General features: G+C 45.6%; 1 protein-coding gene across 1 annotated transcript in view; it reads right to left on the bottom strand.

The window, feature by feature from the left end:
* Positions 1-6,568: 6,568 nt before the first annotated feature.
* Positions 6,569-25,035, bottom strand: part of GTPBP4 (GTP binding protein 4) — a 108,686-nt gene continuing 90,219 nt past the window's right edge. Inside the window, exons 15-17 of the mRNA XM_030198836.1 lie at positions 23,249-23,314; positions 8,635-8,778; positions 6,569-8,164 (exon numbers count right to left, since the gene is read on the bottom strand). Of these exons, the coding sequence (XP_030054696.1) occupies positions 8,012-8,164; positions 8,635-8,778; positions 23,249-23,314 (363 nt within the window). The 3' untranslated portion in view covers positions 6,569-8,011. The remainder of the gene's footprint in view (positions 8,165-8,634; positions 8,779-23,248; positions 23,315-25,035) is intronic.

The following is a 25,035-nucleotide window of genomic DNA, read 5'->3' as shown; positions in this document are numbered from 1 at the left end:
ACCATTTATATGCAAGACCTATGGCCCAGGTTTTAGCGAACAGAATCCATACACCTCCCTTTCAGCTATATAGGGGAGCACGGCAGGGGTGTCCTTTATCTCTTGCTTTTTGTCCTGACACTAGAGCCACTGATATGGATAATAGAGGGTGAGGTTGGCATTTCTGGTGTCCTTATAGGCAAGGAAATGATCAAAACTTTAGTCTATGTGGATGACCTCATGATAGTGCTAGCTGATAGCTGCCTCTTTCCAAGGAATCCCAACACTCCTTCATATTTTGCAGGAGTTGAGAGACTTCTGTATTCACTTTAAATTTTGCCAAGTCCAAGGCAATGCTCCTTTTACCTGAGGTGAAAGAGCAATGGAGTGGAACTTTTCCTTTTAAATGGGAGGATAGAGCCTTGAGATATTTAAGAGTCAATCTGCACAAAGACCTTAGGAATCTTTACAACTGTGGAGGTCTCTGCCATTGTCGCTTTGGAGTCAGGTGCATCTTTTTAATATGATGATCATTCCAAAATGGTTATATCTGTTTCAGAACTGCACATACATTTTAGCTTGCTATTACGTATGAAAGGACCTCTCCCACTGGGACTATTACAAGATTATCCATGCCTTTGAGCGGCACGCTTCAGTTGGAAGGGTTGTGTAAGAGACATCATTTTAATTCACAGGTCACACCTTACATATCTATTTGTGATAATCCAGCATTTCAACCTGGGCAAGGATGCAGTATATTTCATTGGTGGGCCAAGAAAGGTCTGGTGTATCTGTGGCATATTTTAACTGAAGAAGGTCAGTTTAAATCATTTAATACTCTTCAACAAGAATACTCTTATTTTATCATCAAGCTACTTTGCATATCATCAGCTACATCATTACATATGATCCTAGACAGACCTTGCAGAGGACGTACAAGACACAATGGAAGAGGCCGTATTTTGAGGGTCTCAAATCAATGTGCCTTTAAAATTCCACCATAAATATCTTCAGGATACGACAGAAGAAATAGACTATAAATGTTTGGCACAACAATGGTCTACCGACTTAAAGATAATTTTGACAGCAATACACACTCAGGTAGTTCAGATTCTACATAAAGAACTTCTTTATAAGTTTGTTCTTGGGACAACACCTGCCCAAAGTGTGGAGCCCCAGGGGCAACCTTGGGCCATATGTTTTGGTCATGCTCAAAAATTCATAGATTCTGGAAGGAGGTGGCAGCCCAGGTCTCGGCTATGTGGCAAGTCTGTTGGAGACCTACGCCTAGATAGCTTTTCGGCCAATTTGTGTGCACGGAGCATAAACCTTTGAAAATGAAGGCATTTCTACAGCGTGCAGTATTGATGGGAAAGAGGTCGATCCTGTTGAAATGGAAGGACAAAGATCAACCCATGGTGGGACAATGGAGATCAGCTATGATACAGATGTGCTCCCTGGAAAAAAGAAGGGTGAAAGATATGGCCACTAAACAAGGAGACGCTTTTTGCAGGATGTGGGCACCCTTTTGGGATACACTTACACCCACTGCCAGAAGTAGAATCTTGAACTTATAAGGGAAGGGCGGGTAGGAAGGGTAGAGGGGGGAATGGGGGGGAGGGACTAAGAGGGGGGAAGAAAGGGTATTGTTAAATGCAAAACGTGTTTGTTTCACTGTTATCATTTATTTTACTATACCGTTTCAAATTGTAGTTACAAATCAAAAACGGTTTACATGTTAAAATAGAATGATCAAACAAAACATAAGGAACTCCATCAAAAGATAGGAAAGCAAAACTAAAACAACCATTCTTAAAGCTGTATATATCAATATGTTAAGATTTTAATTGGAAGTACGAAATTTTGTTTTTTTGAACCGCTGGGAAGTAAACCAAGGAGGACTTTCACAAAAGCCATCACCATAATAAAATGGACCCAAAAGATACGAGTGGGGTCCTTTTTGAGCTGTCTATGGGTGGGAGATGGGGTGTGGGGAGAAAATGAGAAATGGTATGGTGACTTGCAGGTACAGGATGACTTTTCTTTTTCTGTTCTGTATTGACATCTCTCTATAAGAACTGTAAATGCTATACCATGTTACTGACAATAAAAATGATTCAAACAAAATAAGTTTGTTCTTAGGTGCATTTCACTACCCTGGGACTCTGTCTGTGGAGTGGACTACCAGCTGCAACATTGGGACATATGTTTTGGATGTGTTCCAGGGTGCAGTTATTTTGGGCTGCAATATTGTCCGTTATAAAGGAGATTTGGTCATGTAAGGTCACACAAGATCTCCTCTTCTTCTTTGGAGGAGCGATCCTGTAGCAATGTCTTCCTCCTGGATGCAATAAGACTATGGACCCTTTGGGACCTTTTGTTACAACAATGGAGAACCCTTATGATAGCCTAGATGACTCTGGATCGCCTGGAAGTAAAGGATTTCACTATAAATACTGGATCACAATTTCAAACTAAATGGGAGCCGTTTTGGCAAACTCTAACATCTAGAGCTAGACTTTTTTTTGCTGAACATAGAAGGGTACTTTGTATATATTGTTTTTTTTTTAAATTTTAATTTCTTTATTCATATTCAAATATATATTTACATAATATAAATGCAGGAAAATATTAGTAAATGAAACATATCAAGCAAATAGTTTTAAGTTGAAAAAATACTTCAAATTTTGTCCACTATTTAAATTCAAGATGCAAGGAAAAAAGTACAAAGAGAAAATCAGAAAAGATCTGTTACATAGAATGAGGAAATAGAGCACATTATCTACTGATCAGCGGTTTCAGCTATCTATGGGAGCAACTGAGGTCGTTCCGACCACGTCTCTTTCTTTAACAGTAATAAATTGCAACAGTTTCACAGGATCAAAAAATACATAGTGTACAGAATTTAAGGAAATTAAACATCTACATGAGAATTTCAAGGAAAAAGTGGCTCCTAAAGCCAAAGTTCACGATCTTAAGGCTATAAATTCCTTTCTTCTTCTCTGAATAGACCTACTCAAATCAGGAAACACCTGTATCTTAGAACCGCAAAATTGTTGTGCAATATGTCTAAAATATAGCCTCAGTATATTATTTCTATCGGTCTCGAAGGTGAAGGTAACCAACAAAGTTGTACGCTCAGTAATAATCTCCAATGAAGATTCCAAGATAGCAAATTTTTATCTAAATTTGGAGAAACATTGGAGTTTTTAACACCAGTAACATAGTACGCTTTCACAACAGGGGGACTAAATCTGGCGAAAGCCCTAAGACTTCCAGGAAATATCTTCGCAACATCTCTGTTGGAGGAATCATCGAAGACTTCGGAAAATTCAAAAATCTTAGGTTATTTCACCTTAGTAAGTTCTCCAGATATTCAACTTTGTTATTCATCTTATCCTTATCAACCAAAACAGTTGCAATAGTACTTTGAAGTTTTTTAATTTCAAAATCATGCGACTCACTTGTCTTCTCTAGTTTTTCCACCTTCTTCGCCAAAGAAGAATGCTGTTTAACTTCGGCTATTTCCACTTTAAAGGCATTAGAAGATTGAAGCAGGGTTGAATTTAACGCCTGAATCGCATCCCATAACATCTCCATTGTAACAATGGCCGGTCTTTTCTGTCCACCCAGACTCTCCGCCGGAGTCAACCGAATGGGGGATGGTGAGGAAACCACCTCACTTAAACTCCCTCGCGCTGACACATTTTCTGGGGTAGAAAACCCAGCAGGGCCTCCTATGACTTCCAGGCCTTCCGTCTGGAGTTCTCGTGCTGGGCTTGCTCTTTCGTCGGGTCTGGGTGGCACCGTTTGTGGAGGCGGACTCAAGGATGCCGTCTCTAAGCTAAGGTCTCCCTGCTGGACTGGAGACCCAACCAGGATCGGATCGTGTGTTCTTTGCGACTGTGCGCAAAACGTCTCCAACGTTGTCTGACGAAGGGCGGGAGCACCTCTGGGGCTAGAGGAGGCCTTCGCCCCAGTCTTCCCCTTTCGTTTCACCATTTCTGGGACTCAAAAAGGCCGCTCCGCGTTATTCAACGGAGGGACGAGAGCGCTCACGCTGCACCTTCGCTCACGGACGCCATCTTGAATCGCAGTCGTATATATTGTTTTATTACTGCAGGGTGGAATTGCCAGCAGAAGGGGGGAGGGGAAAGGGACAGGAGATTTATACTGTTGATTATGTTGTATTATGAGCTGTTGCATTTTTCAGAAAGAACTTTGGTTTAACACTGTATGGTACTTATTTGCTGCCGATAAAAATGATTTTTAAACATAAAATTTTCTCTGTTACCTGAAGATTGAAGGGTGGCCAAAATAATGCTGATTTTTAAAAACGGCTCCAGGGATGAGATAGACATAGAGAAGCTACTACTTGCTCTGGGATTCGTAGCATGGAATGTTGCCACTATTTGGGTTTCTGACAGGTACTAGTGACCTGGATTGGCCACTGTTGGAAACAGGATACTGGGCACAGTGGACCATTGGTCTGACCCAGAATGGCTGTTCTTATGTTGAGATGGAAAACTACAGTGGAGTTATACCAATCCATGTCTGCCTTTGTATATGGCAGCCCTCACTAACTATTCAGCTATTATCAAAAAGGATGGACCTTATTTAAACCAGGTGATGGTTAAACATCTATATATCTTAAGATCTTGAAACACTAATATAATATGGAACACATTCTCTGCTGTAATCATTCTACCACTGATGCAGAATGAAGCTAACCTGCTTATTTTACTGAAAATTGGGCTCACAGAGATATGTTGGGAATTAGACTTTTCAGAGGACTAGGAGACTCCCTGAGTATTCAAGGCCTTCATCAATCTTACCTTTGGTCCCATAGGGTACACCCGTTTTTCTCTTATCTAAAGCTATTCACATGCCCATGTTTACACTGCCTGGATCCCTCCACCACAGACTATTTGGGTTTTTTTTTTTCCCTTTCAGGCCTAGTAATAGATAACTTTTTCTTTTCTTTACACCAGTGGCGTAGCCAAGGGTGGGCCCCACTTTGGGCTCAGGCCCACCCAGTAGCAGCACACCTATGATGTGGTTTGCAGGGATCCCCAAGTCCCACCAGCCGAAAACTCCCAACTACTGTCCCTCCTGCATACCTTGTAAATAGCATATCTTCGCCTGCGGTGAGCAGCGACTGATACATACTGTTCACACTGGCCCCACAGCCTTCCCTCTGATGTATTCCCGCCTATGTGGAAACAGGAAATTGCATCAGAGGGAAGGCTGTACGGCTAACATAAGCAGTGTGTATTAGTTACTGCTCACTGCCAGTGAAAATCTATTTAAAAGGTATGTGGGGGAGGGAGGATGTTTGTGAGACCATATGGCATGCAGGCGAGAGGGGGACAGACCAAATCACTTGTGGGACAAGATGGTGTTCTTCTGCCCACCCATCTTGGGCCCAGTCCCACCCAAAATTGGGTGTCTGGCTACGCCTCTGCTTTACACGTGCATTCTCTCTCTAATTGGTTGCTCTAGCCAATGCCTTCTACACTGGCAAAAGGTATAATTGAACTAGGTATGGATGTTTTTGTTAAAGAGACATCTCCACACAGGGTACAGAAGGGATTTGGCAAGAATTCCTGCGTAAGCTGTAACCTATTGTTATACCGCTTTTGAGATCTGCTGAGTGCCTGCACCTGAAGAAGGTACATCGATTTTAATTTTGGGTATCATTCTGTGTATGTACTTTGTATGGTTTATCCATACATGTCACAAGAAAACTGAAAAGAACTCACTTAGAGTTTCCAGCTGTCTGTAGAATTCTGTATCAAACACTAACTGCCAACTAAAGTGGATCCAAAATTAGAAACTCTCCTCAGTGGAGTAAACCAGGAAGCTCCATCTACCATCAGCCTCCTAGGAAAACAAACAAGATCAATCACTTTTAGACTGATCTGTCTGATGGGGAACAATTTTATTTATATGTAATTACCTGCTTACCAAAAAGCCTTTGCAGCAGATTAATAGAAACAAGGATCTTCCCCAAATCTCTTTTAGCTTATGTGTCTTTAAGAACCAGAAAATCATCAGTCTTCTCATCTCTTTGTTGCTGAATTTCATGACTAACCTTTCACCTTCCTCTACCTCCTATAGCTCTGCCTTAGCAACAGTGGTGTGGGAGAATCCTATATAATAATTCTCACCTCCAACGTTCTATGCTTGGGACCGTGGCTCCCTGGCTGCAAGTGGTCTGCGAGGCAGACACGCACGGACGTCACTGACGTCAACACAGCTGATTCCAAGGCAAGGGGAGAAGTCCTCCTACTGCCTCGGAATCAGCTGTCACCCCCCCCCCCCCCGCGCTATGGCCCCCTCGAAACCACCCCCTCCCGCGAACCTGTCGATCCCCCCCCCCCCCCGGAACGCCGAAAACTGCCGCCACCGTTGTTGTGCTACCTTCCATTCCCGTAGGTTCTTCAATCATCTTCTTTGAAAGTTTAACTCCGTGCGTCTGACCCAGTGTTTAGAAAATTTAGAACACACACACACATCCTTTTGAATCCTTGGAAGCCTAAGCACTTCTCAAAACTCCATACAAAAGAGATAAATCAGCGCTTACATATTCAGTCCTTTCACAGGTGTATTTATTAAATTTGTTCAGACAGTAAAAATAACTCATTATTTTGACAATGTAATTCACTGTTCATTTTCATATTGCTAAATGTCACACTGCATTAAATGAAGATGAAAATTTAGATACAGTTTCTCTGGATAATGTAAATAAGGAAAAGTCATTGCAAGAGCTAACACATTATGTTTTAAGGTTTTGTAGGCACATTTAAAAAGTTGCAGATAAAAAATGTTAGGTATTTGGTTCCAGGCCACTCCACAGATATTGATCAGACTTATATTTTGTTACTTTTATTCTTCTCTGACAAGCACTTATTTCTCAGGAAGGCTCAATCAGGTCAAGTAGGTTGTACAACCCTCCCCCCCCCCCCCCAAAAAAAAAAAAAAAAATTAGTGGAAATAGGCATATTCGGTTATCTACCACAAAGCTGTGCTACAAAAAGATTCTCTACCACCTGTTTTCTTCTCTTCTTCCTCTCCCCAGCAGATGCTTTTAATGCCTCTGCTACAGAGCCAAGTACACACTCACAGCCAGTCTGCATACCAGAACAAAGAGACAGGGCATCAACACTTTTTTTTTTTTTTTACCTACAGTTTCCTCCTGCTCCTTTGTATTTTCAGCACAATTGTAACCAGAGCTGGGATCTGGCACCATGAGCCTTTATTTGCAACCACATATTTTATCCCCCCATCCAACAATACCCAGTTTTGTCATTGCAGTGACCGACCCGAACCAGGGGTCCATCTAAACTTAAAAGCCCCGAATCTGAACACCAGGTTATCACCTTTAAGCAACAGCCTCCCCTACTCTGCAGCCTGTTAATGCTGCCTCTGCACTAACCTCAGCCCCAGCTGATCTAAGGAGAAAGGAAGATCCAAATAGGGGCTCAAACATGGGACCTTCCACCAGGCTGGCAGCACCACATTTAAACAGAGGAAGGAGCTGAAGGCTGGCACCCCTGGTAATATTAAACTCAATTACAATTAGCAAACAAGTTTTTCCTAAATAAAAACATTTGGGCAGCATGGTTGCCATCTCACAGATGAAAGTTATATTCAGCTGTATCGTTGCCTTACATACCTTCCATTTTGAAGATGAAGGTTATGATGGCATTGCATATTCACATCGACACAGATAACCCTACCTTTTCCTCTTCAGGGAAAACCAAAAGGAACATATAGTCCTGGCCAGACGATGGCAAAGCTTTTACAAAATTAATCTGTATTTTTCTCTGATCCTATCAGCAAGTATGTGTACCTGAACCACACAGGATCAAGACATCTAAGGAAAAATTGCTTTTTATTTTACATGGCTGTTTCATCAGTATTTAATTTTCCATCTTTAAAAGTTTTAAGCCATTTCCACACTGAGTGTTCGTTGAGAAAATATGAATAAGTAGAAAGAAACAGTTCCGTGTGGATTCAAGAACCCATTTCATCTTCTGTCCGTTTTGCCTGATTTCCTTTTGCCAGCCAATAAGTGTTTGGGTTTTAGGTCAAACACATGCCTATCCGCTTCTCCCTTTTTGCCCATGCGATTCATTTTCTTCTGAGATTTCTTCATTATTATCTTTGCCTTCTTGACCATCTATTTGAAAACATACACAGACTAATGTTAAGATTATGAAAAAAAATTATCAAACCTCAGAATTTCATCTGAAAATCTGTGGTGGATAAAAAAAAGGGGGGGGGGGGGGTGACCTATCACAAGAAGAATGGGATCATCTGGCAGATGTTATCACTGTTGGGGAGGGGAAGGGTTTGGGATGAAGCTTGAGCTGGGGTGTTTGCTGGAGAAACAACGATAAGAACTCTTATGATGTGATGATTAATACAGTTTGGAAAGGGGTAGGTTGGGGGTTTTCTAGGGAGGATTTCTTTGGACGGGATATTCTATGAGGATGTTACATTGTTACTGCTGATAATTAATGCTCACACGTTTTTTTCTTTTTACGCTTGTATTTGAAGTTTCTTGATGTAATGAAAATGTTTTGAATAAAAACTGACTGAAATTTAAAAAAATAAAGGGGGGGGGGAGGAGGAGGAACAGTGACTAACCTTTGCATCACGAAGCCCAGAGACATCCCGTGGTGCACGAGAAGAACTACGACTGCGGGTGACAGAAGTCGGCACTTCAGATTCATCCCGCTTCCGCTTCCTTGAAATGCTTCTGGATCTTCTTCCCAGCACTGCATAGTGAGCCTGAGTATAAAACAAGATGCTATATTAAAAACTGCACAATTACCAACCTATTCCTCTACTCTCAATAATGTTCTTTAAATTACAAAATAAAAGGATTGAAGAATCCACTAATTTTGATTTCCTTATGACAGAGTTTTTCAATGACATGTAAATAAACACAGCAAAAATCAAGGTAGGAATAAAATATGGCATTGTGATCTGCTCTTTAAATAACCTTTTCAAGTATGTCTCTTCACTTTAAATGACCATCCCCATCTTTTCTTCTTCAAAGACATCAAAAAAAGAATCTCTGCTAAATTAAACTCCTCAATCTTGAACTGCAAAAAAGGGGGAGTGTTCAAATTGAGAACAGGCTGAAGAATAACCGTGCAGCCACTTACGAAAAAGAAAAGAAATTTTAAAATGCCAAAAAAAGAGAAAAAACCTAAACAAATACCTGCACTGGAAGGCACTCACTGAAAAGCGAAGATACTTACCTGTAGCAGGTATTCTCCGTGGACAGCAGGCTGATTATTCTCACAAGTGGGTTGATGATCCACGTCAGCCCGGGAACTGGCATACTGAATATCAGAATGAAAAAAGTTTGCTAGAGCCTTATGGAACGCAAGCAGCGCCGCACCACATACACGCAGAGTGCCTTCCTGCTCACTGCACGACCATGCTCCTCAGTTTAATCCAAAAACATTAAAAAAAAGACAAAACAACTTCAAGGGGAGGTGGGCAGGATTGTAAGAATGATCAGCCTGTTGTCCTCGGAGAATACCTGCTACAGGTAAGTATCTTCACTTTCTCCGAGGATAAGCAGGCTGAATCATACTCACAAGTGGGGAATCCCTAGCATCCAGGCTCACCCAAAACAACAAACATTGGTCAATTGGGCCTCGCAACGGCAAGGACGTAACATAGATTAAGTTGAAACTATATACAAACTTGCTGAGAGTGCAGCCTGGAACATAACAAAATGGGCCTAGGTGGGTGGAGTTGGATTCTAAACACCAAACAGATTCTGCAACACTGATTGCCAAAACCGACTGTCTTGTCGGGTATCCTGCTCAAGGCAGTAATGCGATGTGAATGTGTGGACTGAAGACCACGTCGCAGCTTTGCAAATCTCTTCAATGGAGGCTGACTTAAAGTGGGCTACCAACACAGCCATGGCTCTGACATTATGAGCCATGACATGGCCTTCTAGAGTCAGCCCAGCTTGGGCGTAAGCGAAGGAAATGCAATCTGCTAGCCAATTGGAAATGGTGCATTTACGGATGGAGACTCCCCTCCTGTTTATATACTGCATTTGTATCCCACATTTTCCCACCTATTTGCAGGCTCAATGTGGCTTACATTATTCCGTCCTGGCAATCACCATTTCCGGAGTGAGAGATACACATGGTATTACATTAGAACATGATTGGCATAGTAGATTAAACAGTCAGTTATAAAGAGTTCATTATCGGAATTAGAGATAAGGTGGCACTGCGTTAAAGTTCATTCATGGTAGAGTACTCTATAGTAGTCCAGTATAGTGAGTTGGGTTTTATCTAGTTCAGGCTTGAGTTTCGTTGACTGGTAGTTAGGCTGTATCGTTGTCGTATGCCTTTTTGAACAGGTTGGTTTTCAGTAGTCTCCGAAAGTTAGTTAGGTCATGGATTTTTCTCACAGCTAGTGGTAAGGATCAAAAGAGACAAAACTGGGCGAACTGTCTGAAGGGCTTTGTCCGCTCCATGTAAAAGGCCAACCCTCTCTTACAGTCCATGGTGTGCAAGCTGCTTTCACCAGGGTGGGCATGGGGACGGGGAAAAAATGTTGGCAAGACAACTGACTGGTTCAGACGGAAATCCGACACCACCTTTAGCAGGAACTTAGGGTGCTGCGGAGGACAACTCTGTTGTGATGAAACTTAGTATAAGGTGCATCCACTACTAAGGCCTGAAAGCTCACTGACCCTACAAGCTGAAGTAACAGCCACCAAGAAAATGACCTTCCAGCTCAAGTACTTCAGATGGCAGGAATTCAGTGGCTCAAAAGGAGCTTTCATCAGCTAGATGAGAACGACGTTCAGATCCCATGACACTGGTGGAGGTTTTACAGGGGGCTGTGACAAAAGCAAACCTCTCATGAAGCGAACAACTAAAGGCTGTTCTGAGATAGGCTTACCTTCTACACGCTGATGATAAGCGCTAACTGCACTAAGGTGAACCCTTACGGAGTGGTTTTGAGACCAAACTCTGATAAGTGTAGAAGGTATTCAAGCAGGGTCTGTGTAGGACAAGAAAGGGGATCTATGGCCTTGCTGTCACACCAGACGGCAAACCTCCTCCATTTAAAAGAGAAACACCTCTTAGTGAAAGCCAGCACTGACTACAACGAAGAAGGCTCTTTCCCGGGCTGCAGGAAGTACTGATGCTCCTCACACAGAAAAAAATGAACTGAGCGCGGTCATGCAGCAGGTGGGAAGGCACTCTGTGAATGCACGCGCGCCAGAAGCCTCTTGCAAACTTTTCTTCATCTTGCTATTCAATATGCTGGTTCCCAGGCCGACGCGGATCGTCGACCCACTTGTATGATACATCCTGCTTGTCCTCGGAGAAACTACAGTACAGCATGAGGGAGAGAATACAGAGTATGTCCTTTCAGCTCCACGGAAAAGAAATAAAGACGGGAAGACCTGTGGTCACGCAACGGGTGGGAAGGTAGCAGCGCATGTGCAGTGGGACAGTGCTAGAAAATTCTACACTGTAAGCTAGTCAGCATCTGCACTGAGCTCCATCAGGATGACATCACCCACATGTGAGAATAGTAGGCCTGCTGTTCTCGAAGAACACAAGCTACAGGTAAGTATCTTTGTGTTCTTGGAAGATGGGAGGGAAGGGGAAAGGGAAATCTCTGGTGGCAAAATGTTTTCACAAAATTATACTGTATTCTTTCGACCGTATCTTTGACAAGTCCATGTCATGTCATCTAAGGCCCATGACATCTAAGACAAAAGTTGTTACACTACATTTCACCTTAAATTTGTAACTAATATTATGGAAAATATGTAGTAAATTAATTCACCCAAGTTACATGTAACACAGCACCTCTACAACATTATGTCATTATAAATCAAGAGCAATGAATAAAACTAGCAAACATTCAAGTTATAACTAATAATAATAAAGCTATCTGAATCATACTAGCAGGGTACAACAAACATTCAAAGCCTAACAAAAATATAAACATAATACATAAACAAGCACTTCCACATATTACACAGTAACCCACTAAAAACCCTCTCTCAAAAGCCAGTTCAGTCTTATTGTTTTAAAGTTCCTTCCAAAATCAGCATTCCAAGTTTCAACCCCTGCCACTGAAAACTCACAGTGAAGGAAACATTTTTTGATTAAGATAATGGATGGAACTTCCAATAACTGTCGCTGACTTATAAGTATTGGGAAATGTGTGTTGTAGATGTCTGTGTTGTGTTCATTACAAAAGGAAATACATTTGCTCTTGTTTCTCCAGTGTTGCAGTATATGCTGAGCTTTACTTCTTGTGGTTCAATTTTTGTCTTCATATTTCTATCTCTAATTAGGGATCCCTTGTTCTGCATTTGATGACGGTCTGTGTTTTGCATGTGACCGAGGTGTGATATTTGTAGTGTTGCCTATTCATAGGTTACTCCTGGGGGAATTCTGCACAAAACTACAGAGCATATTCAAAAACATGGATTAATGAGACAATACCAACTTGGATTTAGTGAAGGGAAATCTTGCCTCACCAATCTATTACATTTCTCTGAAAGAGTCAACAAACGTGGATAAAGGTTAGCCAGTTGATACTGTGTATCTGGATTTTCAAAAGGCACTTCACGAAGTACCTCATGAAAGACTCCAGATTAAATTGGAGAGTCATGGGATAGGAGGTAGTGTTCTACTGTGGATTAAAAACTGCACCTGGAGCTTATCTGCCCGATGTTCCTGAAGAAAATCATCCCTAAGGTCATGTTAAGAAGACCCCAAGATACTTCAGGGACTGAGACAGGGCCAGATGGGTTTTGAGCCTGTTTATTTATTTATTTGCAGCATTTGTATCCCCCATTTTCCCACACATTAGCAGGCTCAATGTGGCTTACAAGTCTTCGTACTGGGGAGCTCCAATACGGTTGATGATAAATAAATACAAGTAGAATCAGGGTAAGGGAAGGTAGGGGTAAATGGGAACAATAAATGACAAAGATCTAAGAAATAACATTGTCTTTTAAATCAGTGCCGAGTTGAGGTTGCTAATCAGATACAGCAGGGTAGGCCTTACAAAACAGATAGGTCTTCAAAGTTCGCCTGAATTTTAGATGGTCATGTATCGTTTTCACTGCTTTTGGTAATGCATTTCACATTTACATACATAAATAGGTGAAATTGGACACGTAGGTAGTCTTATATTTAAGGCCAATACAAATAGGATAGCGCTAGCATGTCAACTGATAGCTATAAGAGTAGGGCGCATGTGTGGGCGTTCATGCAGGCTTTCACTCTGATAGGAGAGGTTCCTCCCTATAGTTGCTTATCCGTAAGTAAAGGGTATGATACATACCTGTAGCAGGTGTTCTCCGAGGACAGCAGGCTGATTGTTCTCACGACTGGGTGACGTCCGCGGCAGCCCCCACCAACCGGAAAGAAGCTTCGCGGGACGGTCGGCACGCAGGGCACGCCCACCGCGCATGCGCGGCCGTCTTCCCGCCCGTGCGCGACCGCTCCCGCCAGTTGAATGACTAGCAAAAGATGAAACACACAACTCCAAAGGGGAGGAGGGAGGGTAGGTGAGAACAATCAGCCTGCTGTCCTCGGAGAACACCTGCTACAGGTATGTATCATACCCTTTCTCCGAGGACAAGCAGGCTGCTTGTTCTCACGACTGGGGTATCCCTAGCTCTCAGGCTCACTCAAAACAATAACCCAGGTCAATTGAACCTCGCAACGGCGAGGGTACAACAGAAATTGACCTACGAAGAACAACTAACTGAGAGTGCAGCCTGACCAGAATAAATTCGGGTCCTGGAGGGTGGAGTTGGATTTACACCCCAAACAGATTCTGCAGCACCGACTGCCCGAACCGACTGTCGCGTCGGGTATCCTGCTGGAGGCAGTAATGAGATGTGAATGTGTGGACAGATGACCACGTCGCAGCCTTGCAGATCTCTTCAATAGTGGCTGACTTCAAGTGGGCCACCGACGCTGCCATGGCTCTGACACTATGAGCCGTGACATGACCCTCAAGAGTCAGCCCAGCCTGGGCGTAAGTGAAGGAAATGCAATCTGCTAGCCAATTGGAGATGGTGCGTTTCCCGACAGCGACCCCTAGCCTGTTAGGGTCGAAAGAAATAAACAATTGGGCGGACTGTCTGTTGGGCTGTGTCCGCTCCAAGTAGAAGGCCAATGCTCTCTTGCAGTCCAATGTGTGCAACTGACGTTCAGCAGGGCGGGTATGCGGCCTGGGGAAGAATGTTGGCAAGACAATTGACTGGTTAAGATGGAACTCCGACACCACCTTCGGCAGGAACTTTGGGTGGGTGCGGAGCACTACTCTGTTGTGATGAAATTTAGTATATGGAGCATGAGCTACTAGGGCTTGAAGCTCACTGACCCTACGAGCGGAAGTAACTGCCACCAAGAAAATGACCTTCCAGGTCAAGTACTTCAGATGGCAGGTATTCAGTGGCTCAAAAGGAGGTTTCATCAGCTGGGTGAGGACGACGTTGAGATCCCAAGACACAGTAGGAGGCTTGATAGGGGGCTTTGACAAAAGCAAACCTCTCATGAATCGAACGACTAAAGGCTCTCCAGAGATGGCTTTACCTTCCACACGATAATGGTAAGCACTAATCGCACTAAGGTGATTCCTTACTGAGTTGGTCTTGAGGCCAGACTCCGATAAGTGCAGAAGGTATTCAAGCAGGTTCTGTGCAGGGCAAGAACGAGGTTCTAGGGCCTTGCTCTCACACCAAACGACAAACCTCCTCCACTTGAAAAAGTAACTCTTTTTAGTGGAATCCTTCCTAGAGGCAAGCAAGACCCGGGAGACACCCTCAGACAGACCCAACGCAGCGAAGCCTACGCCCTCAACATCCAGGCCGTGAGAGCCAGGGATTGAAGGTTGGGGTGCAGCAACGCTCCGTCGTTCTGCGAAATGAGAGTCGGGAAACACTCCAATCTCCACGGTTCTTCGGAGGACAACTCCAGAAGAAGAGGGAACCAGATCTGACGGGGCCAAAAGGGCGCTATCAGAATCATGGTGCCGCGGTCTTGCTTGAGCTTCAGTAAGGTCTTCCCCACCAAAGGTATGGGAGGATAAGCATACAGGAGGCCGGTCCCCCAATGAAGGAGAAAGGCATCTGACGCTAGCCTGCCGTGTGTCTGAAGTCTGGAACAGAACAGAGGCAGCTTGTGGTTGGTCTGAGAGGCAAAAAGATCCACCGAGGGGGTGCCCCACTCTCGGAAGATCTTGCGTACCACTCTGGAATGGAGCGACCACTCGTGCGGTTGCATGACTCTGCTCAGTCTGTCGGCCAGACTGTTGTTTACGCCTGCCAGGTATGTGGCTTGGAGAAGCATGCTGTGCTGGCATGCCCAGCGCCACATCCCGACGGCTTCCTGACACAGGGGGCGAGATCCGGTGCCCCCCTGCTTGTTGACGTAATACATTGCAACCTGATTGTCTGTCCGAATTTGGATAATTTGGCGGGACAGCCGATCTCTGAAAGCCTTCAGTGCGTTCCAGATCGCTCGGAGCTCCAGGAGGTTGATCTGCAGATCCTTTTCCTGGAGGGACCACAGACCCTGGGTGTGGAGCCCATCGACATGAGCTCCCCACCCCAGGCGAGATGCATCCGTCGTCAGCACTTTCGTGGGCTGTGGAATTTGGAACGGACGTCCCAGGGTCAAATTGGTCCGGATGGTCCACCAGAGCAGTGAAGTGCGGCAACTGGTGGAGAGGCGGATGACATCTTCTAGATTCCCGGTGGCTTGGAACCACTGGGAAGCTAGGGTCCATTGAGCAGATCTCATGTGAAGACGAGCCATGGGAGTCACATGAACTGTGGAGGCCATATGACCCAGAAGTCTCAACATCCGCCGAGCTGTGAACTGCTGAGACGCTCTGGTCTGCGAAGCCAGGGCCAGGAGATTGTTGGCCCTCGCTTCGGGAAGGTAGGCCTGAGCCGTCTGGGTATTCAGCAGCGCTCCTATGAATTCCAGAGACTGGGATGGCTGGAGATGGGACTTTGGGTAATTTATCACAAACCCCAGCAGCTCCAGAAGTTGAATAGTGCACTGGATGGACCGGAGGGCTCCTGCCTCCGAGGTGTTCTTGACCAGCCAATCGTCGAGATATGGGAACACGTGCACTCCCAGCTTGCGTAGGTAGGCCGCTACCACCACGAGGCACTTGGTAAACACTCGTGGGGCAGAGGCGAGCCCAAAGGGCAGCACACAATACTGAAAGTGCCGTGCGCCCAGGCGGAATCTGAGATACTGTCTGTGAGCTGGCAGTATCGGTATGTGAGTATATGCGTCCTTTAAATCCAGGGAACATAGCCAATCGTTTTTCTGAATCATTGGCAGAAGGGTGCCCAAGGAAAGCATCCTGAACTTTTCTTTGACCAGGAATTTGTTCAGGCCTCTCAGGTCTAGGATGGGACGCATCCCCCCTGTTTTCTTTTCCACAAGGAAGTACCTGGAATAGAATCCCTGCCCTTCCTGCCCGGGTGGTACGGGCTCGACCGCATTGGCGCTGAGAAGGGCGGAGAGTTCCTCTGCAAGTACCTGCTTGTGATGGGAGCTGAAGGATTGAGCTCCCGGAGGACAATTTGGAGGCAGGGAGGCCAAATTCAGGGCGTATCCGCACCGCACTATTTGGAGAACCCACTGGTTGGAAGTTATGAGAGGCCACCTTTGGTGAAAAAATTTTAACCTCCCTCCGACCGGCAGATCGTCCGGTACGGACACTTGTAGGGCGGCTATGTTCCCGTGGATCCAGTCAAAAGCCCGTCCCCGGCTTTTGCTGTGAAGGCGCAGGGGGTTGCTTAGGCGCACGCTGTTGACGAGAACGAGCGCGCTGGGGCTGTCCCTGTGCCTGGCGAGGCCTTCGGGCCGGCTGGTTGTACCTACGCTTCGCAAAAGAATAGGGTGCAGCCTGCCGGGCCCGGGAAAAACGTCCACCTGCGGAGGTGGATGCTGAAGGCGCCCGGTGGGAGAGCTTGTCGAGAGCGGTTTCCCGCTGATGCAGTTGGTCCACCATCTGCTCGACCTTCTCACCGAAAATGTTATCCCCCCGGCAAGGGACGTCAGCCAGTCTCTGCTGGGTGCGGTTGTCCAGGTCAGAGGCACGCAGCCATGAGAGCCTGCGCATCACTATACCTTGGGCCGCAGCACGAGATGCCACGTCACAGGTGTCAAAAATACCCCTGGAGAGGAACTTTGTGCATGTCTTCAGCTGCCTGACCACCTCCTGATAAGGCCTGGACTGCTCCGGCGGGAGCTTATCGACCAGGTCCGCCAGCTGTTGCACATTGGTCCGCATGTGGATGCTCATATAGAGCAGGTACGACTGGATGCGGGTCACGAGCATGGAGGATTGGTAGGCCTTCCTCCCAAACGAGTCCAGAGTGCGAGACTCCCGCCCCGGGGGCGCCGAGGCGGTATCCCTCGAACTCCGTGCCCTCTTGAGAGCAGAATCCACGACCGCTGAGTCATGGGGCAATTGGGGCCGCATGAGCTCTGGGTCAGAGTGGATCCTGTACTGGGACTCTGCTTTCTTGGGAATGGTGGGGTTAGTTAATGGTCTCACCCAGTTCCGGAGCAGCGTCTCCTTCAGGACATTGTGCAGCGGCACCGTGGAGGACTCTCTAGGTGGTGATGGATAGTCGAGGACCTCGAGCATCTCGGCCCTCGGCTCTTCCACAGAGACCACGGGAAAGGGAATGCTAATAGACATATCCCGCACAAAGGAGGCAAAGGAGAGACTCTCAGGAGGTGAGAGCTTCCTCTCCGGTGAAGGCGTGGGGTCCGAGGGAAGGCCCGTAGACTCCTCTGAGGAGAAATATCTAGGGTCCTCCTCTTCCCCCCACGAGTCCTCATCCTCGGTATCGGACATTAGCTCATGTAGCTGAGTCCTGAACCGGGCCCGGCTCGACGTCGAGGCACCAAGGTCTCGGTGTCGTCGAGCGGTGGACTCCCGCGCCGGCGGGGACGGAGCTCCCTCCATCGACGTCGACGGGGACTCCACCTGCGTGGCGGTCGAGACCGGCACCGCAAGCGGCGGCGGTGTCGATAGCCCCGGCGCCGGGCTAGAGCTCGCCGGCGCCACAGTCATCGGCGCCGAGGCACAGCCTGGCGCATCAGCCCTTCCAGGATCCCCGGAAGGATGGCTCTGAGGCACTCGTCCAGGCCCGCTGCCGGGAAAGGCGGTGGGGCCGGTAAGGGTGTCGGTGCCGGAAGCTGCTGGGGGCCAGGAGACGGCACCGAGGTGCCGGAACCCCGACGCGTCGGTACCTCCACCACCGACGGAGACCTCTCCTCACGACGATGACGCTTCGGCGTCGCCTCCTCTTCGGGATGCACCGAAGGCGACCGGTGACGACGCTTCTTATCTTTCTTCCGATGCACGTCACCGGCGCCGGAGGGCATGGAGGAGGAAGAGGTCGATCCCCCTCGGTCTCGAGGTACCGGGTCAGACAGGGTTCGGTCCCATGGGCCACGAGCTGAGGGCGTGACCGGGGCCGACTGCCCACGCGGCCTCTCACCCCCACTCTCACCGGCGGACCGGCGGGCCGACGGGACCTGTTCTCCTGGGGTCGCTGCCGGTACCGAAGGGCCGGGCGTCGATACCGATGCCGTCGAGGTTGACGTCGAGGGGCCGGCGCAAGTTCCAAAAAGACGGTCCCGCAGAACTTGCCTCGCAACCTGAGTCCGTTTCCGGAGACCGAGACACAAAGAACACGACTTGAGATTGTGCTCCGGCCCGAGGCACTGGAGGCACCAAGCGTGGGTGTCGGTCTGCGAGATCGGCCGGCCGCAGCGACCACACTTTTTAAATCCACTCGGGACCTTCGAGGACATCGACGGAAAAATCGCGTCGGCGAAGTCAAAGTCGTCAATGGTGGCTAAAATCACACCACGAAAAACAACGACCGAGCGGCCACTAGGCCGCAATGTGGCGTCCCCGCTGGAAGCGAGGGAAAAAAGGGAGCGCGTGTCCCACACGCGCAGGGTTTCTCTTTTTTTTTTTTTTTTTTAAAGAAACCGGGCGGTAACGAAAACCGAAAAAAACAAAGGTATAAACAAGCACGATCCGCGTAAACGCGATCGACGATCCGGCGGCTGAACAGAGAGAGCGCAAAACACGACTCTCTCCAGGCGCGGAAAAAAAGGAACTGGCGGGAGCGGTCGCGCACGGGCGGGAAGACGGCCGCGCATGCGCGGTGGGCGTGCCCTGCGTGCCGACCGTCCCGCGAAGCTTCTTTCCGGTTGGTGGGGGCTGCCGCGGACGTCACCCAGTCGTGAGAACAAGCAGCCTGCTTGTCCTCGGAGAATACATTATACTTCAGGTAGTTTATATATTTTGAATGATTCAGTAGATTTGATAATGTTTGAGCTTTGTTGATTTTATGCTCATTTTTTGGTTTGTTTTGCAAGTTCTTAAATATTTTTTTCACTACTTTTTGTTTTCATCGTTTTTACATTAGTTCCCCTGAAGACGCCAATTAAGTGGTGAAACATGGTCCATGTCGGGAACCATGAATATTGAACAATGGATTTTTATTTGCACGCATTGAAGTTGAAAAGTTTTGCTGTGGCTTGAGACTCGCACAGTCCTTGTACACCGGCATCCTACTGAATATTGAATACTGCACCAGCTACAATTTACACAAAGCTAAGTTTATACTATTTCATCTATTAGATGAAGAGATTGTTCCTGATGTTCTCTGAAATGATAGTGGTGTGGAGGTAGGGTGTGCTATGATGGTGATACAAGTGATTTTACATATCTCGCGCCTTCGAGTCACGGTGAAACACCAAAAAAACTGAGCACATTAAAAAAAACAATTTTTCATAAACGTTTGGTTTGAAGTTGATTTTTTATATAAGGAGTTGAAGATAGGCAGGGAGGGCGCATGGCGTATGGGCTCGGGAAGTCTGTTCCAGGCATAAGGTGATGCGAGGCAGAAGGGGCGGAGTCTGGAGTTAGCGGTGGTAGAGAAGGGTACGGATAGGAGTGATTTGTCCTGAGAGCGGAGGTTACGGGTGGGAACATACGGGGAGAGGAGGGTAGAGAGGTAATGGAGGGGCTGCAGATTGAGTGCACTTGAAGGTCAATAGGAGAAGCTTGAACTGTATACGGTAACGGATCGGGAGTCAGCGAAGCGACTTGTGCCACCACCGGCTCTGGCACAGACCGTATAAGTCTGCCCAGCACCATCCCCACCTCCCAACCACCAGTCCCGCCTCCCACCACCGGCTCTGGCACAGACCGTATAAGTCTGCCCAGCACCATCCTCGCCTCCTGCCACCGGCCCTGTCACCCAATCTCGGCTAAACTCCCGTCCTAAAATTACAGGGGCAGATGTGCAGCACTTCTGTTCTCCTTGGGAGTATGATTTAGTCATGTAGTTTCTGTAGGTTCAGGGTTGCCTCTCTGGAGATTCTGCCTCCTTCTCTAAGATGAGCTATTACAGGAGTAATTTTATTCTATTAAGGTCATGCACATTGATTTTTGTTATAAATATTACAGTGAATATAAAGCATTTGACTTCAAACTACAAATAAAAAAAAGAGAACCTAAGAATAGCCACACTGGGTCAGACCAATGGTCCATCTCGCCAAATATCCTATTTCCAACAGCGGCCAATCCAGGTCACAAGTACCTGGCAGAAACCCAATTAGTAGCAAGTTTCATGCTACTGATCCCAGTGGCTTCCCCGTGTCTATCTCAATAACATAGTAACATAGTAGATGATGATGACGGCAGAAAAAGACCTGCAAGGTCCATCCAGTCTGCCCAACAAGATACGTGCTACTTTTTGTGTATACCTTACCTTGATTTGTACCTGTCCTTTTCAGGGCACAGACTGTATAAGTCTGCCCAGCACTATCCCCGCCTCCCAACCACCAGCCCCACCTCCCACCACTGGTTCTGGCACAGACCGTATAAGTCTGCCCAGCACTATCCCCGCCTCCCGCTTATGTTCTTATGTAAAACAAGGAATGTATTATGCAGTAATAAATGCGGGACAAATTGTCAGTACATCTGCATTGGTGTAACAAGGTACATAACTTTAAGATGCTGGAACAACAACATGCAATGGGGTCCCCCTAATACAAAAAGGATTTCTGGTGGTTTGGGTAGATTATATTCATAGACTATATTTCACTGTGGCTGGTTGAAGTGATGTTTAATAAAAGATTTCAATCTATGTTCGTACACTATCCACCACAGGTCATTTAGATGAATACTGTACAATCTTAACCTACAATAAGCACTCGCTTTGTGCTTTGCTCATAGCAAAAAAAAAAAAAAATATATATATATATATATATACAGTGGGGGAAATAAGTATTTGATCCCTTGCTGATTTTGTAAGTTTGCCCACTGACAAAGACATGAGCAGCCCATAATTGAAGGGTAGGTTATTGGTAACAGTGAGAGATAGCACATCACAAATTAAATCCGGAAAATCACATTGTGGAAAGTATATGAATTTATTTGCATTCTGCAGAGGGAAATAAGTATTTAATCCCTCTGGCAAACAAGACCTAATACTTGGTGGCAAAACCCTTGTTGGCAAGCACAGCGGTCAGACGTCTTCTGTAGTTGATGATGAGGTTTGCACACATGTCAGGAGGAATTTTGGTCCACTCCTCTTTGCAGATCATCTCTAAATCATTAAGAGTTCTGGGCTGTCGCTTGGCAACTCGCAGCTTCAGCTCCCTCCATAAGTTTTCAATGGGATTAAGGTCTGGTGACTGGCTAGGCCACTCCATGACCCTAATGTGCTTCTTCCTGAGCCACTCCTTTGTTGCCTTGGCTGTATGTTTTGGGTCATTGTCGTGCTGGAAGACCCAGCCACGACCCATTTTTAAGGCCCTGGCGGAGGGAAGGAGGTTGTCACTCAGAATTGTACGGTACATGGCCCCATCCATTCTCCCATTGATGCGGTGAAGTAGTCCTGTGCCCTTAGCAGAGAAACACCCCCAAAACATAACATTTCCACCTCCATGCTTGACAGTGGGGACGGTGTTCTTTGGGTCATAGGCAGCATTTCTCTTCCTCCAAACATGGCGAGTTGAGTTCATGCCAAAGAGCTCAATTTTTGTCTCATCTGACCACAGCACCTTCTCCCAATCACTCTCGGCATCATCCAGGTGTTCACTGGCAAACTTCAGACGGGCCGTCACATGTGCCTTCCGGAGCAGGGGGACCTTGCGGGCACTGCAGGATTGCAATCCGTTATGTCGTAATGTGTTACCAATGGTTTTCGTGGTGACAGTGGTCCCAGCTGCCTTGAGATCATTGACAAGTTCCCCCCTTGTAGTTGTAGGCTGATTTCTAACCTTCCTCATGATCAAGGATACCCCACGAGGTGAGATTTTGCGTGGAGCCCCAGATCTTTGTCGATTGACAGTCATTTTGTACTTCTTCCATTTTCTTACTATGGCACCAACAGTTGTCTCCTTCTCGCCCAGCGTCTTACTGATGGTTTTGTAGCCCATTCCAGCCTTGTGCAGGTGTATGATCTTGTCCCTGACATCCTTAGACAGCTCCTTGCTCTTGGCCATTTTGTAGAGGTTAGAGTCTGACTGATTCACTGAGTCTGTGGACAGGTGTCTTTCATACAGGTGACCATTGCCGACAGCTGTCTGTCATGCAGGTAACGAGTTGATTTGGAGCATCTACCTGGTCTGTAGGGGCCAGATCTCTTACTGGTTGGTGGGGGATCAAATACTTATTTCCCTCTGCAGAATGCAAATAAATTCATATACTTTCCACAATGTGATTTTCCGGATTTAATTTGTGATGTGCTATCTCTCACTGTTACCAATAACCTACCCTTCAATTATGGGCTGCTCATGTCTTTGTCAGTGGGCAAACTTACAAAATCAGCAAGGGATCAAATACTTATTTCCCCCACTGTATATATATATATATATATATATATGTAATACTTTCAAATCTTCAGCAAAACAGATGATAAGGAGAAAAATCTTGAACTTAACTTGAATAGAGGAAGAAAGAAAGTGGGTTGAAAAACATGAAGCTCAAACTGAAGTTTCAACCACAGGGCTGCCACAGAAAGCATAGTTCACAAACAGAAATGGCCACTGGGCAAACGAACCATTTGGTTGTACTCTTTTTGAAATTTGAGCTGTGGACTCTGGTTTTGCTATTAAAAAATGTTACCAAAAAGCAGAACCCCCCCCCCCCCCCCCCCACCACTTACGTTAGCTTTATCACTTATATCAAGACCAAGACTGCTCATCTCTTTCTCCAATGTCTTCTGCTGAACCTGTAATCCAAAAAAAAAAAAAAAAAAAAAAAGCTTTTGATTACCAAAGATAGTGTCTATGTGTACATACAATTATAAAAATATTTTTATTTTAAACATTTTTTAAAATGATTAGATTAATAAAATTCCCTTCTATAACACAACAGCTCTACCACAATGATTGTGTGAAAATGCTAAAGTTACTTGGCTAGCGAAGAAAAGGGACTTTATATAAACAGCTCTTTTTATCGATGCTTTGTGATAAATGTTGGAGTCACCTGAATAATGAAAGAATTACATATAAATCAATATTGTAGGAATGTTTATCTACTGTTGAGTGCAGATGTCTTTGAATATTTTAGTGTTACAAGACTAACTTCACATGTCAATTACTGGGCATCCAGGAATTTTCCACAGCTACCCCCCCCCCCCCCCCAATAAAATTTATACAAGTGTGTTTAAAAACCCTTCACTACATCAGTTTTTAAATAATCTTTTTTTTTTTTTTAATTGGGTATCACAAAATGTCAGGAATTTAAACATATTATTCATGTGCCTTTTTTGAGGGTAATTTTATAACAGGGCACCTAGGTTAATAATATGCCTACCTCTTAACTATTTTATAGAGACATATAAGCACTTATGTATCTTTAGACAATACTAGCACAAATCCTGCAGAAATCACACCTAGCTTGAGAGCAGGTATAAATGCACACACATTATAAAACTTGCATATAAATTGCAACTCCACTCCTGGGCACACCTACTATATGCACTGACTTGCACTGTCTTCTTTTAGATGAGCTATCAAAATCTGATCCCAACAGTAAACAGTGTATTTAATATATGCTAACACGGAGGAAAAAGCCTCAACAGACTCCTACTATTGGCTATACAGCTCGTTAGTTACTGGAGTTCTTGCTGTCATCATAGGCAAAAAACCTCCTGTATACTCTTTTAATCTCAGCTAGTATAGTCTTTAATTTCAGATGATAATCACTTAAGACTGCCGTCGCTTAGTCGGTCCTCTCCACGGCCAACATTGGCCAAGGTTTCGGAATTGCTCGCTCTCTTGTCCTGCTTCAGGGTCCGTGGAATCATTGACTTCCAATTTGCGATCTTCACTGCAGTCTGGTCTTCAACCCGGAAGGGACAAGAGAGAGAGAGCAATTCTGAAACCTTGGCCAATGTTGGCCATGGAGAGGACCGACTAAGCGACTGCAGTCTTAAATTAAGTGATTATCATCTGAAATTAAAGAGTATACTAGCTGAGATTAAAAGAGCATACAGGAGGTTTTTTTGCCTATGATGACAGCAAGAACTCCAGTAACTAACGAGCTGTATAGCCAATAGTAGGAGTCTGTTGAGGCTTTTTACTCTGTGTTAGCATATATTAAATACACTGTTTACTGTTGGGATTAGATTTTGATAGTACAGGAGTAAAGAGATTCTAACTGCTCAATTTAAGTTAGTAGGTGTTTCTTTTAGATATGACCTAATGATTTCTAAAATTATCCTCTATGTATTTAATACAGCTCTCACTCCTCTATATGCCTTCTACCAACAATAATACTGAGCTTAAAGAAACAAAATAAATCATGACACCAGAAAAGCTTTGAACTGACACAAGATCAACAGTACTACAAGTCACCAGTATGTCTGTGATACTGTACATAAGAAATGCCATACTGTTTCAGACTAAAGGTCCATCAAGCCTGGTATCCCATTTCCAACAGTGGCCA

Source organism: Microcaecilia unicolor, chromosome 1 (assembly GCF_901765095.1).
Source record: "Microcaecilia unicolor chromosome 1, aMicUni1.1, whole genome shotgun sequence".
Classification (NCBI taxonomy): Eukaryota; Metazoa; Chordata; class Amphibia; order Gymnophiona; family Siphonopidae; genus Microcaecilia; species Microcaecilia unicolor.
Note: the sequence above shows the minus strand (reverse complement) of the source record. Positions and strands in the feature narration are given on the sequence as shown.